This window comes from Salvia hispanica, chromosome 3 (genome assembly GCF_029641045.1).
Source record: "Salvia hispanica isolate PSC_SH4W2 chromosome 3, Shi_PSC_v1, whole genome shotgun sequence".
Taxonomy (NCBI): domain Eukaryota; kingdom Viridiplantae; phylum Streptophyta; class Magnoliopsida; order Lamiales; family Lamiaceae; genus Salvia; species Salvia hispanica.
The window spans coordinates 4636765-4651737 of record NC_142694.1 but is presented as its reverse complement, the minus strand read 5'-3'; the positions used below and the strand labels follow the sequence as shown (position 1 = coordinate 4651737).

The 14973-nt window shown below is 37.7% G+C and overlaps 2 protein-coding genes across 6 annotated transcripts; one reads left to right on the top strand and one right to left on the bottom strand.

Annotated features, from left to right (window-relative positions):
* Positions 1-92: 92 nt before the first annotated feature.
* On the bottom strand, positions 93-6984 carry LOC125212348 (uncharacterized). 4 transcript variants are annotated; one of them, XM_048112485.2, is made up of 23 exons: positions 6881-6984; positions 6182-6492; positions 6009-6077; positions 5781-5918; positions 5593-5710; positions 5342-5424; positions 5005-5100; positions 4633-4801; positions 4296-4438; positions 4139-4225; positions 3812-3997; positions 3502-3669; positions 3209-3329; positions 3039-3108; positions 2770-2857; positions 2548-2668; positions 2173-2366; positions 1988-2096; positions 1684-1836; positions 1288-1390; positions 953-1126; positions 691-836; positions 93-549 (listed from the first exon to the last, which is right to left on the bottom strand). In XM_048112485.2, exons 2-23 carry the CDS (start codon positions 6425-6427, stop codon positions 356-358), a joined length of 2976 nt encoding a protein of 991 aa, XP_047968442.1. In that variant the 5' UTR covers positions 6428-6492; positions 6881-6984; the 3' UTR covers positions 93-355. The 4 variants fall into 4 exon arrangements, with proteins under 4 accessions (XP_047968442.1, XP_047968443.1, XP_047968440.1 ...); XM_048112486.2 differs by having other exon boundaries at positions 6182-6437; XM_048112483.2 differs by lacking the exon at positions 6881-6984 and adding an exon at positions 6683-6858.
* Positions 6985-11452: 4468 nt separating this feature from the next.
* LOC125212349 (uncharacterized) lies at positions 11453-14711 on the top strand. 2 transcript variants are annotated; one of them, XM_048112489.2, is made up of 9 exons: positions 11453-12012; positions 12207-12372; positions 12486-12563; positions 12826-13189; positions 13321-13433; positions 13538-13702; positions 13822-13961; positions 14251-14343; positions 14426-14711. In XM_048112489.2, the coding sequence occupies exons 1-9, from the start codon at positions 11954-11956 to the stop codon at positions 14583-14585; spliced, it is 1338 nt and encodes a 445-aa protein (XP_047968446.1). In that variant the 5' UTR covers positions 11453-11953; the 3' UTR covers positions 14586-14711. The 2 variants fall into 2 exon arrangements, with proteins under 2 accessions (XP_047968446.1, XP_088922383.1); XM_089066257.1 differs by having other exon boundaries at positions 11454-12012; positions 12125-12372.
* Positions 14712-14973: the final 262 nt, after the last annotated feature.

The following is a 14973-nucleotide window of genomic DNA, read 5'->3' as shown; positions in this document are numbered from 1 at the left end:
ATGTTCAGACAAATTTCATTAACTAAGATAAGATTTTATTACATATTGGGATTATGTTGTGCAAGAATGTATTATGAAAATATTGAGATGAATAGTCAGAACTTGGTGATTATTGATTAATCATAAAAGCAATTTGCGTTCCATGGATAATTTGATCAATGCACTAAACAAGGATAGAAGCCTTCAATTTTCGTGTGAGCAAATGCAAGCAAATGTGAATTTGAACTGGTAAGAACAACAAGAAGCACGACAATAGAAACGATAAAAGGACCTTACATGTATGATACTCGTGAGCAGTTTACAGCAGTTTGCTCAATCCATCACGCAGTTTGCTGGTCTCATATATGTGAGCAGTTTACAGCAGTCCTGTTACTTGATACTCGTGAGATATCTGAAGTGGCGTTTCCTTAGAGACGGGCCTCTCTTCGGACCAGAGCTCTAAATTCACAGTCCCTGTTCCCCAGTGAACGAGGCATTTGCGCACCTCACTCGTACTGAACCGGTTCACCAGTGCCAACGAGAGCCCTTTATCCACAAGCATCCATTCCCCTAAGAAAAGATCGGGTGATGAGTACTGATAGATCAGAAACACTTTCCTAAGTAGCTCAAGCTCTTCATGTTTAGGTTTATCACAGAATACAAATTTTTATTTGTGTTTGATAATTATATGGATCAAGGAAGGTATCTTACCATCGGGGAGGGAATCCCCTTCGAAAAACTGATCGCCAGATTCGGGCCACACCTCATGCTTGGAACCATTAATGGCAGTAAACGACACATAAGATTCAGTAGGGTGTAACAGGTTGAAAGTGGGGTGCACTCGCAAGCAAACGAGCCTGGAACAATGAGGATAGATATTTGTAATAATGTTGGGTAAAACAAAGTTTTATGGCTCATTTTGTTGGATCAGATTTAGAAATATAACAGAAAGAGTATATGTATTGATGGAAACCTTGAGAATCCTCCGGAGCCAGCACCAACATTGCGAGCTACAATGGCAGAATCGATCCTGAAAACTTTCGGGTTTTCTTTTGAGATATGTATCTTTCGAGCAAGAACTAGTCCACCTCCGATATCACCCTCTAATATCAGAGCCTCCTCTTCTCCGGCCTGCTGCACATCTCGTCTGAGGAGTGCAAAGCGAATGTCAAGTATCAAATTTTATATCTGAAACTTACACTAAATACACGAGGAACCTCATGTTGGCCTTCACCATCTATAATGAACTAGCATGCTAGAATTAGAACATTTTTGAATTGGATGTATCGATCTGAGTACTTTACTTACTCAATGACAGAATACTCCTCCGAACATCCAGCAGATCGGTACTCCACACCACTATATTCTTCGTAGCCATCAACATCGATCCGACTGTGCAGCCACTGAGTCCCTAAATTGGGAAAAGGTGAACAACCTTCAGTGTGTATTTTGCAGTTAATAATAGTAGAGTTACTCTCTAAACAACTCGACAAAAGAGCTCACTTTGGGCAGTGAATGAAAATGTTTTGGTAACTTTTCAGAAGCAAAGAAATATATTTCTCATACATCCAATGGAAACGAGTACTATTATGTAATGATCCAAGTTATTTAAAACAACCTTGTCAGAAGTTCTTAAGATGGAAAAGAAGTAAATGACATTGGAATGTTTGAAATAAAACCAAATGCATTTGGTAATCACATAACCTGAGGGGAGATGCTCCATAGAAAGAATTCTCCCACCAACCCATGGCACAACCTTCAGAATCCAATCCCCACTTTTAATTTCAATGGGTGCATATGATAGTTCAGTTCCTTTCTGTCCCGAAACTTCTAAGTCTGGGATCCGTGTAGCATTTTCTGCAATCAACACAAGACTTTAGGTTTTCGACCAGATAAGATGCTGATTTAGTTTCGCAAAATGTTGTATTGAAAATCTTGGAAGGTCGATAGAAATTAGTATGAGCTGTCCAGCAGCAAAAAAATACGGAAATAGGAGTAGAGTATGCACCTATTCGACTCTTCCATTGCTTTTCACCAGCCGACACTAAATCTGACAATTCGCTTTCAGAAGGCAATTCAATTAGTAGGACATCTCCATCGGTACACCATGCATCAATCTGCATTGTGTGATGCATCGACAATTAAATGAAGCGGCACTCACGTGATTTACAACTTAATGGGACAAAAACATACCATAGTACATTTTCCAAGCAGTAGTTGCACATGCAAGCAGCGGTTTGGTCTCTCCCAAGATCCTTCTGATTTGAGAACCTTTACAGTTATTACAGAAGACAGCCGTTCAGCAACATACGTTGTCAATAGATAGCCTCCTTTACTGAATTCATATCCGTCGCCATCATCTTCATATAGAACCCCTTCAGCTTTACCTGCATTTTTGAAGATCAATTTCTGCAAAGTGTGAAAGCAATAATTTCTCTTATTCAAGCATTTGTGCAGGTGTCAGTCATGTGACAGAAACCGTCTAATTTTATTATAATTCGTCATATGAATTTCTACTGAAAAATGCCAATGTGAAAAGTGCTCTACCGGATTAGGAAGAAATATTACCTTGTTCATCTAAAGCCACAAGCAGCAACAAATCCTCTGTGGGACTACCTCCATCCACATGTAGAGAGGGCAGAGCTACAGGAATAATTGATCCACCTTTTAGGTACAAAGCTGGTAAATCCTACGCACACCAAGAGTTGAGAGTATGTGAACAGCTAAATTTGCAGACAGATAAAGGTTTCAAGGAAGCAGAGAACATTAGAATACATAAGAAATTTATACTGGATGAGAATCTTCGAAATCAAAACTGTGCCAGATGCCTTTAGGCAACTTGTGTGGTGTTCCATATAACTCCTCATCCTTTCCAGTGCTGCAACACCAAGAAAATTGAATATGTATATTTCAGGCAAGTTTAAAGCCAGTGAGAAATTATCTTGCTACGACAACCTTGAAAATACACATAGGCGTAACAGAGAATGCTAAGTATTTCAAAAGCATTGTAAAACACGGAGTCATTTCAGTGTTGTATATCTATGAAAAAGATATCATACCTTGCATGTATGAGAAGGGGTCCCAGCATAAATGAATTTTCTTGAGATCTTAACTCCAAATTTTTAGGATCTGCGCTAAAATTTGAAATTTTATAAATAACAAAGCAGGGGAGAATGTGCTTTTGATTCCAAATTGGTAAATCCATCCAATGCAAGAGGTGAGTGTATACCAGCAAAAAATGTTGGAGCTACCACAGGAGTCCCCCTGGTATGAGCAAAATAAAATAAAGTATATAGAAGGGGTAAGATCCGGTATCGCCTTTGTAATGCAAGTCGGCACACTTCTTCACACTGTCAGAGATCAAATAAGGACGTCATAAGAGCAAGAACAGTGTGAATCTGGGATGTAGTTAGTGACAGTTACTCATAGACTATTATGTCAACATGCATTAACTATCAAATTGTTTTACTTTTAAATCAAAGAAAGAAGATTCAAGATCTTTTGTAAATCAATGAGACAGACCTCTTGTCCAAAAGACCAGGGCTCGTGATCTTTCGTGCCTGTTTCAGAATGCCCTCGAAAGAAAGGAAACATGGAGCCAATGCCCATCCATCTTCCAAACAGCTTAGGTGTTGCATTACCTGCATATCCCCCAATGTCTGGCCCAGAGAGTGGCTGACCACTGAGCCCCTGGGCATAATAACTCATCTTACTAAATCATGCTACCTATAGCTAACGAAAACATTATATTTATATTTTCTATCATGATACGCTGTGGTAAGACGATCCAGGGTCCACAAGTAAATCCTCAAATGCATAATGTACCACTAACCATTTGAAGAACCATGGGGATACTCATATGGAGGTGCTCCCAAGTAGAAAGATTATCGCCTGTCCATGTTGCAGCATATCTTTGGCTACCCACAAAGCCTGCTCGAGTAAGAACGAACGGTCGCTTTTTCTCCTTTGCTAGCAGCATTCCCTCATATGTTGATTTTGCCATTAGCATACCATAAACCTGAGATAAGCAACTTATCGGATCTCCCACAGTGGATATCTTATTAGCTTGTGTACTAGTTCTACTACACATTGAATTCTAAGTCTGTGAAACAATAGTCAGAACGCACTCAATCAATGGAAATATTAACCAGTGTAGTACATTGTGATAGTATGAATGGTTCTGACATCCTCCAAATTCTGTATCTCCCCTGTGAATATTGGTCTCAGGCATCGTCTTTGTCACAGTCTGTTACAAATAAAAATGTTACCAAGAAACAGAAAAATCTTGTAGTACTAAAAACAGTTTCGGACCTTACCTTGAAAACAGCTGGTTCGTTCATATCATTCCATATACCATCCACACTGCTAGAACTGAAGTCTTTAACTAGGTCAGTCCACCATGAACGAGCTCTTGATTGTGTAAAATCTGGAAAAACACAAGCCCCGGGCCACACCTCTCCTAAAGAAGACAAAGAATTATGCATAGAGCAATGCATCAAAACATATGAATAGCTCTTAACACAAACAATTTACTTGTGAAGAACATATTAAAAGATTTATGGTACAAAAGGGCAGTTTGATCCCCTTTTGGTATTGCCACGAACAATGAGCATGTTTTTGGAAATTAGAATATCTTAAAACTAATGTATATACCGGCAAAAGGTTTGCCATCTGCAGTTTGAACCCAGATGTCCCTCTCTGAACCACTATCATAGACGAAATATCCCTTTTCTTTTTTTATCCCTGGGTCGAGCATCCAGATGGCTTTGAACCCGTTTTCATGAAGATAATCTCCCAGAGATTTTGGATCTGGAAATCGCTCCTGCAGAAGTGGAATGTTCAACCATTCATGTCATAGATGCAAGATGATTAGGAAAACGAACTTCAGGAGCATTCTTTTTACTACATCAGACTATCCAGCTTGAACAACACTTGCAAGCAATTTTGAGCAACCAAAAAAGGTTACATTTTTCTGGATACAAAAGCATGAATGTGACATATTAAAGGAGATCTTGAGATGCATGCCTGGTTGAACGTGAAACAACGGAAACCATCCATGTAATCTATGTCCATCCATATCACATCACAAGGAATACCTTTTTCCCGGAATGTCCTTGCAATCTGCAATCAGATCAGAGAGAAGGTTATCAAAGGTTGAACAGTTGAGATATGAAATTTTCTTGCAGTATGAAATAGTATTAAGTTAGTGTTCCACTGAGAACTTAGTGTAGGGATCCTTGATAGTGTTTACCCTATAAAATTGGACTCAATGTGGGGATGTACAATTCCAATTCAGAAACAACCAACATAAAGATAAAGAGAGATGAGCAAGCATGATATCAATAACAGGATAAGTGGTAACCTCACGGACTCGCTCATCAGAATCATAACTCCAGCGACACTGATGATAGCCCAAGGCCCACTTAGGGGGCATAAAAACAGTTCCTGAAGGCATAAACTTACATTAGAAACAATTAGAACAGCTTACTGTGATAAACAGAGAAACATCGTTGTTTAAGGATGAATTCTTTTTTACTTGGCAGCATACTTTTCCCTAGAAATCTTAACATGGAAATTTTTATAGTCAGGCATGCTGCAGAACAGTTAACTTACCAACTGCTCTTGAGAAAGACACAAGAACGTCAGTTGGCGAAGCAAATGGACCAAACGTGATGACAGGATAAGATGCCGGAGAAACAAACTTCACATTTGATCCCTTCCCTAAATCAATCTGCTTAAACCATAAACAGTCACTGCAATATCAAAACTGATTTCCATGATCAGTAAGAGAGAAAAACTACCTCACAACGTCGTGTTGTATCTGCAAGAACTCCAAGCGCCTCTCCATCTGGAAGCACCACCAGAACCCAGGGGTGTGATTGATACAAGGAAGTCGTCCCAGCACCATATCCCCAAGCATCGGTATTCCAAGTGAAGATCTAATCCACATTACATTGAGTAATACAGGTAAGATTTCTTACGCTACTACAGCAATCATATTGATCAAAAGGCTGAATCAGCGGGCTTACCCTCTTCCCTGTCCGTTCAAGCGGCCCACTAACTTCTCCAGTTCCATAGAAAGAGGTACCTGGAGGAAACTAAATAACACCACTATTCAAACCTTTCAATATAAGAATCCTACAGCCCAAAAAAATCCAATTCCACACATAGTAAACAAAGATATGGTGATAAAGAGTAGTACCTCAACATTAACTACTTGCTGCCCCATTACACATTCAAAAGTGGGAATGTAGGTTGGAATTTTGGGGACATTCAAGATTGGCGTATCTCTAACTACAGGATTTTCAAAGGAGAAGCTGGGAAAGGCCGCGTTCCTATCATCGGCTGAACAGTCAAACCGGAACACTCCATCCTCAAGAATCGGCTCGAAAACCATCTTTCCTGATCTCTTATTAGAATCTAAAGCTGCCCCTTCGTGGCCAGCCATGTTAGCTACTCTGCAAGCAAGAGTTCACTTCAATCCACCCCTTCCCACTCCCTTCTTTCTATGTGCTAAGCAGTCAAATCAACAATGTAATAAAACATCGATCATCAATCAAACCAGTTAATAGCACTGCATTGATTAAACTTAGAAGCTCCATAACACTTTGTTGATGCTTATCAATTCATGAGAACAAATGCTTGAAAACAACAGAGGCAGAAATCAAGAAAAATGGGGGAAAAGATGTTGCATTAAACCAACCTGAACTAACAATTTAGCATAAAAGTTCTGATTTTTCTTTGTCCCACATAGTGTTATTGATCAATAAAACTGCCTACTGAATTAGAAAGATGGACTGTACAATTCATTCTTCATTTGGGCTTCGCCAATTAGGAACAAATTATTATTAATAATCAATAAGGAATAGTAAATAAAGTATTCGCAAATTTAGGGGATTACCAAATTGAAGATAGGTTGATGATTGCAATTTGATGGAGCAGTATGTAGTGAGATCGAGTCAGCTTTTGTCAACTTTGCGGAAGGACCAGTTATGGTGAGTGATGATTGGATTTTAGGACCGTGACATGTACGGTTATTATTATTTTTTCTTTATTTATTTTATTTTGGGTAGAAAAAAAAAAGAAAAAAGAAAATGATAAAGCTGTGAAAACACTGAATTTTTTATTTTAAAATTGTGATGATTTTGTAACGGTGCAAAACCTCAATCTATGTGCAATGATAGATAAAGGCATCGACCTATGTGCAAGAGATTTGGAAAAAAAATGATGTGTTTGGTTCGTAAGATTCAATTATATAACTCAATTCTAGATAAATAACCATGGGATAATTAGTTATAGTTAATTTCTATGATTAAAATAATCTCATAACTCAATTTTAGATTGTATTTTGATATCATTTAATCTTACAAACCGAACACAACTTATGTGTACTGATGATTATGTGAAACCTGCAAGTTGCAAACATCGACCTAAGAGATAATGTTTCAAAACCTAATGTTTGTTCAGCTACATATGTACAATGAAAAAAAAAAGACCCACAGTTTAGAGTCTTTGACCACTTCAATTTCTAAGAAAAATATAAACAATTAATTATCTAGTTTCCACCATTTATTTTTATGTATGAGTCTATATGCGTGACACCATCAGTTAGCTACTGCTAGAAAATTAAATATAGCTAGAAACTGGCCCCAAATTTTAATTGATGATGTTGGCTGAGTCAGCATCCATTGTTCTTGATATTAAGGTATTTAGTTAGGCATATTCATCATGATTATATATTTAAATTGGTACAACTAATTATAAAATCCCCAGAGTAACAAGACGTATTCTCTCTTCGCAAAATATGCCTCTGTTCACAAAATAATACTCCTATCTCATTTTATCATTGTTGGACGTGAATCTCATTCTTGTACTCCACTAAATCATTACACATACACATTAGAAAGTAATAGGAGTATTGTTTTCATTTTTAGTCTCATTTTTCATGTGAGCTTTCTTTATTTTAAATACGATTTACTAAATATTTATTAAAATTAAAATTAAAATTAATAGCAAATTAAGCTATTTATAATTTGAGGAATACAGGTTTGCATTTCATATCAAGGCAGATGAACATAAATAAAGCATCTTTAAGCCAAGTGTGAGGACAGGTGTTTGGTGTCTCGTTACAATTAATGTAACAAAATCCAATAATAAATTCGATCGGTTGCAAATAAAGTCAATTTCATACGTGTTGCTTTAATTTTTATCCCATCGGCTAAAAGTAATTAAGAGCATGTGAATTTGCTCTCAATGTGGCATTGTTTTGAGTAAATGGCAACCATTCATATTTATCTTTTCAATGATCGATCCAAAATATAATTTTAAGGAAGTTACTGGATGAAAATGATACGAAGCTTGAAGTGAATGAACCAATAATTTAAAAACCGGACCGGCGAGCGAACCGGCGAAGCTACTGATTCACAGTTCAACTGGTCCAATCGGTCGAACCATCGGTCGAACCGTTTTACTGTATCATTTATATATATGATGAGTATATAATTAAATACATATTTATTATAAAACACTTGGTTTCAAAACATGTAAATAAACAAGCATTAATGCACAATATAATTTAATTTTAAATAATATATAGATATATAAGTATAGATAAAGCATATATATACCAATTCTTAACGAGTAATACTAGTAATGTAAAAATACATATTCATACGTTTATTATACTATGTATTAGACATGGCCAAACCAAACCGGCCCACCGGTTAACCGCCGGTTTTGAACCGGCGGTTCGGAACCGGACGACGGTTCCGGTTCGAAATCCGGTTACGGTTCGACATACGGTTCGGTTACGGTTCAACAAAATTCAAAACCGTAACCGGCGGTTAACCGCCGGTTTGGAACCGTCGGTTCGCCGGTTAACCGAAAATAAATGGTCATCGCCGGTAGGTTCGTAGGGTTGCAGGGGTAGGGTCGAAAAAGGACGGTTAACCGCCGGTTTTCGGTCAGAAACCGGCGGTTCGTGTCGGAAAACCAGCGGTTTCTGACACAAAACCATCGGTTTCCGACGGTTCGGGGGTAGGGTTGCAGGCGTAGGGCGTAGGGTTGCAGCGTAGACCTGAAAAGGTGTCGAAATCGCCGGTTTTTGGTCAGAAACCGGCGGTTTTCTGACACGAACCGGCGGTTCCGTCAGAAAACTGTCGGTTTCTGACCAAAAACCGGCGGTTCCGACCGTTTTTAAAATTTGAATTTCAAAATTTAAATTTAAGTTGAGCTCAAGTCCTTTTCCTTTTCCTTTTTTTTCTTTTTCTTTTCTAATTGTTTCAACTTTACTTTTAATATATTTTTTGTAAATTGTAATTTTGTATCTATATTTTAAATTCAAGTGTATAGTTGTATACTTGTATTGTTGTATTTTGTAACTTGTAAGTTGTAACTTGTAATTGTATTGTAGAAATTTACATTCAAAGTTTCAAATCAATAAAATTGCAATTCTTTATCGTTATCAATTTCTCTTTGGATTGTACTATAGAATTTAGAAGTAATAACTATAAGATTTAAAAAAAAAAAAAAAAACAAACCGGAACCGAACCGGAACCGGCCCGGATGAACCGGAACCGGCAAAAAACCGGCGGTTATTAACCGGAACCGGAACCGCCATGACCGCCGGTTAAACCGGAACCGGAACCGTCATAGCCGGGCCGGTTACGGTTCAAGCATGTCATGAACCGGAACCGGCGGTTTTACGAACCGTGGCCACGTCTACTATGTATTAATTTTCATGTTATGAACACTTCTCCCATTATATATTCTTGTTATTTTATTTTCAATCTAAGCATTAGTAATTAAAACTTTATTTGAAAGTTAATTAAGATTTTTTAATTTTAGTTATGATATAAAATATGTGTATAGCTTTTAATTATAAATATACAATTAGTATATAGTTGATAGTTGATATAATATGAAGTAGTACATATTAACAAAACAAACTATATCCCACATTGAAAAAGTAAAGGCAAAAGATTGTAAAAAATGACTATAAAACAAGCTTTTCATCCCACATTGAAAAATGAAAGAACAATCTCGTGGAATATTCTATAAAAGAAAGACACAAATGATTTTTTAAGCTAGCTTTTATAAATTCATAGGCCCGATACAAGTATGGGTTAATATGAAATGAAAGTTTAGTTAAATTTTTTTAAAAATTGAGTTCTAATTCATTTTTAAAAATAAAAAAATTTGGTAACCGGTTTGACCGGTTCCCGGTCCAACCGGCCGATTCACCCGGTCCAAAACGGTTCAATGCTCCACTGGTTTTATATGGTGAATCGGACCGGAGAAGTCACCGGTTCGCAGCTGAACCGGTCCGACTGGCCGGTCCAAACTGATTTTTATAACACTGGAATGAACGAAGGAAGATAATAAAGTTGTAATTTTACAACATATATCCAACAAGACAATCCCAAAACAACTCTTTTTCATTTTTTTTCTTTTTAATATAAATCTGTAATTTTTATCGTATGTACACTGGCACCTTTCCTCTAGGCAAGTAACATAACCAAAATACATTGTACATTTCTCAAATCATAACACGTACTAGTATATATAGAACTTCTCGAATAAAATCCCAAATATACCATAACCATATATACCCAATCCAATCATTCAATAACATTTTAAATTGGTGATAATGGTTTGGTACAAGCAAACGTCATAGGGGAGACCCCTCGCCCCCCCCCATAAATAATGAATAATGCATCGAAATTCTTGATCCAATCAAGAAAATATTATCATCTCCATCGATAGCAATTGGATAAAGCTATATAATTATCTCATTCTCTCTCATACAGTCATACTCAGCGCACATTAAAATAATGCCTCCAGCTTCTTTGCATTATATGAAAATAATAGTAGATACAAAACTAGACCATCCAACTATTCACAAAATTCCAACTTTACAAACCCAAAAATAATGAAATTCGAAATAGACTTTATATTAGTCCAATCTCAACTTTTTCTCTTGGTGCAAGCACTACCTTATCCTCTACTCTAGACTCTCCCTAGAGAGTAGAGAACACACTGATGTCATTTCTCACCAAGTCTTTCTCTTGCTTCATTTTTTAACATGTCAACTTATTTAAATGGTTGGGACATGCCAATTTGTCTATGATCCCCATTTATTTAATTGCTCCGTGGTTATGGTAAATATATTTTAAAATACCTAAAAAGTAACTTTACTATATAATGAGTCTTTTTGTCTCGTATCAAAGCATATTCATCTCTGATTCACCCCAAAAACATAGAATTGCTATGTAAAGAATATATCCTAAATTTCCCACCTAACTCATAAATTTTTGCCACACTTTATTTTTGGGGCATCTTATATTTCACCCAAAATATCATTTCTTGATTTCCATAAATTAAATTCGCAATTAATGTTAAGAAATAGAAACTGTAAAAATCAATTATTTCCGTAACTGAATAAATAGAGAGGAGGGCCCTTCTCCGATTATACATTTTCATATATTATTCCTCTCCTTCTCCTTACATTCATATAGAGGGGGAGAGAGAGCTGGGTATTAATCAAAATTGCTGATGCCAGAATTGAGAGCTTCCAATAGAATGGATCTTTGGAATTCTAGCAGTGTCAGCTTCCACTATAATTCATGTAGCTGCAGTTGCTTCTACTCACCAGCACCTTTGTCTTCCTCTTCCTTCTCTTTTGGAAGTTGTCATTCAATTAAAATGGCCTCTTCCATCCCTCACCAGAAAAGAGAGACCTTGATTTTTGAATTTTCAAATTGAAAAAAGATTCTTGCTGATTCTATGCTGTTTTGGGGCTTCTCATTTACAACAGCTGGTTCCCGTTTGAGCCCGAATTTCAGCAACCATTTTTGTTGTTTTCTTGAAAGTTGGGAGCTTTTTCACTCCATTCTCAAGAAAACCTCTCTATTGTGGAAATTTTGCTTGAAAGATTCCTTTTTTTTCATCACCTCACTCGGAAATTTTAGAAAAAATGCTGCGTGTTTCCATGGCTACTCCTCTGCTTATGCCGCGTTTGGGGGATTGCGGAAGGTAAATTTGATCCTTATTTGAGTAGAGTTGAGAATTTTATTTGGATGAGATTGTTTGTGCTCATTTGATAAATTTGGTGTTTATGTTTTGATTGTACTTGTTTATGTAAAAGTTTTAGTAAATGGATTGGAGAAGCATTTGTGCTACTAGTAGTTGGCATAGCCCAATATCCCTTTGTTCTTTACGATCATCAGGTATAGTTTTGATGGTCGTGGTGGATGTTGGAGTGGTAATGGGAAAGAAAAGATGAGGGCTACTGGAAATGCTGCAGCCAAGAAGACGAGGTTAAGCGTTTCGCCTCTCGCTTCTTCTGCGCTGGCAGAGTCCCGTCATTCGTCTGCAGCCAACTTCTACAAGGAGGTTGGGATATGATCTCTTGTTAATTGCTCATCATATTGTTGATAACCATATGCGAATACGAATAATTGCTTAGATTAGGGTGATCATTGATCTATCTTTGTGTGAGATATCAGGTTCTTGAAGCTGCTAGGGATAAATTCACGAGGGAGATTTCTTTTCAGTCTAAAGACGAAGATATCTCGCTTGCAAAGGTAGCTTGTTTGCTCCTCCCATGCTCTGTTTGTTTAGTTTATGAATGCTTATTTCAATTTATACCATTGATTGATGATGCAAAACGATAAGTTTTGATTTGATTGCTTTGTGAGACTCTGTGAACCCGTCTTTCATTCCCATATTGCTGCTGCGTCTGTGAACTGAACACGTGCTAATGTTTGGGTGGCATAGTTGCTCAATGGATTGTGATGTAAAGTCCCAAGTTGTGGAATTCATGTGTTGCTTCCGTGTACTTTGTAGGCGCTACTTTATGTTGCGGCTGAGGATGAGGCGTTTTTGGCGTTCAATCGCGAGATTGACATGTGTTCCGCCCACAATGAAAGGAGGGATACGTCACTGCTTTGTGACGGCAAAGGGTGGGAAAGCGTGGATGCTATGCCAATGGCTGAGAAGAATATAAATGCGTGGCTGGCGGAGCTGGATGCCATTTCAAAGGAAGTTGAAGCTGAGCTAGTTTCACGAGATATAGGATGCCATTTAGCCGAAGTTATGGAAGCAGTGAACAAAGTTCTTTTTGAGTCGAGAGGCTTCAGAAGGTCACCTGTAATCGTGGATCCAAAGTGTTCGTATTTGCACTCTGCTTTGAGCTCTGGGTGTGCCAGTGGTATACTTCCATCAATTCTCGACTCAGTTTCATTGTTATTTCACCACCAATGCTCTCAATTCTCTGATTTTGTCGCATTTTTCCATTTCCATACAATCTTTCCTGATTTTGTGACTATTGAATTTCAACAGCTATTTTGCTTAGTGTGATTTATATTGAGGTTTGCCGAAGGCTTAATCTGACCATTGTTGGATCTCGAGTTGGGGAAGAATTTTTGATATGGCCCCCAACAGGGAATCCTGAGGTATGCCAATCACTATTTCAATGACTTGAATCTCAGACGTATCGTTGATAGTCCTTAGATTCGACTTTCAGCTGCCTGATTTCAACCTTTTGTGATATTTACAGGAGCTATTCAAAGTAACTTCGGGACACAGCTTGTTTGAGGTCGTCAACGGGAAGTGTGTGGAGGACCCTCGATCAAAGGCCTCGGACATAAACAGCCACTCACTCTTAGGGCTGGAAATTGCAACAAACCGAGATATAATTGGGATTGCTTTGGCGAATTTGATTGTGAGCTCGTACCACTAGTACTTCATCTTATGAAACTTAACTGCACAATGAATCTCTCTAAATTTTTATGATGAAGATGTATTCTTTCATAATGGTAATAAACGTAGCAAATGTTGCAGAGGCTTTACTGGAAGCGTGCTTCAAGAACAAACCACGGGTTGATGTTGACTTCTCCACTGAGATCTGTTCTTAAATCCGAGGAGAAGCTCAACCAAGATGGTAGTTCGGATATGCCTTTGTTGCGGCCTCAGGAGCTAAGGTAGCTATCTATTACCTCATGTAACTCTGTGGTGCCAAATTTGAATCAACAATGTGATCGAATGATATACTTGGTGCTCGTGTAAGATTTTGTGTGGTCTTTAGTAGGGCCAACGTCGTTAGTAACATCTTTCTGTTCCTCAGTTACTATCTTAATCATATACAAATTTCCATTAGCTTATCTCTCTGCCTTCGCGTTTCTTCAATTCTATGCAAGCTTTGTGCGTATTTGTGTCTCTTCGTAAGGCGCCTTGAGCAAAATTTTCAACTTGAGGTTTTTTCACTTGCAGGCTCGCCATCATGGCCTCGGAGAGATTGCTAATCCTTGAGCCGCACAACTGGTCTTTGAGAAGAGACCACGGCATGCTGCTGTACTATAAAAGGTAAGAGAACACAGTTTTTTCTTTCTCCAGTTGTCTGAGCGCGTCCCTCTGCTTAAACGACGCTGGCGTCTAACCTGTGCAGAGAATACGAGGCTGCAGTCCAAGAGCTCAGCATCTGCATGGCTTTCGCGCCAGAAGAGGAGGCGGAAGTCCTGGAGCCGTTTGTGGAAAAGCTGCACCTCATGCGGCTTGAGACGTCGTGGAAATCGTTGGGGCAGAAAGGTAGGCTAACAATTCCATGACTTGGTTAGTTGTAGGAGGTGTTTGTTGTCTTTTATAGCATTTCCTTGTAAACTACAGTGTTTTGTAAATATATCTTTCTAGTTGTAACGGTTCATGTCTATATATGCAAAACTACAATTCCCTAATATGTTGATTGCCTTGATCTTTTGCTTTATATATTCTTGACTGATGGTACTATTATTGCTAATTATATTGTGTTGTAATGGTGTATGTTTTGTAAATTTCTCAAAGATTACAAACAACAAAAATGAAGTACTATGAATGAACTTAGAAAACACACATCAAGAATAAAGATTTACAAAATGATAGAGAAAGGGATTGATGAGCTCATCCTCTACATTACAATTTCAATTTGTATTGAAATTGAATTGCTTATGTATATCTTCT

Bases quoted from the DNA above. Each gene is read 5' to 3' on its own strand.
- LOC125212348 (XM_048112485.2), bottom strand. From the start codon at position 6,427: ATGGCTGGCCACGAAGGGGCAGCTTTAGATTCTAATAAGAGATCAGGA. The intron at 4,802-5,004 runs GCATGCATCTCA...CCACTTCTGCAG, and splicing joins GTTGTTTCACGTTCAACCAG to GAGCGATTTCCAGATCCAAA. The intron at 2,858-3,038 runs GTATGATATCTT...TTGGTGTTGCAG, and splicing joins CCCCTTCTCATACATGCAAG to CACTGGAAAGGATGAGGAGT.
- LOC125212349 (XM_048112489.2), top strand. From the start codon at position 11,954: ATGCTGCGTGTTTCCATGGCTACTCCTCTGCTTATGCCGCGTTTGGGG. The intron at 12,013-12,206 runs GTAAATTTGATC...TACGATCATCAG, and splicing joins CGTTTGGGGGATTGCGGAAG to GTATAGTTTTGATGGTCGTG. The intron at 12,564-12,825 runs GTAGCTTGTTTG...TGTACTTTGTAG, and splicing joins AAGATATCTCGCTTGCAAAG to GCGCTACTTTATGTTGCGGC.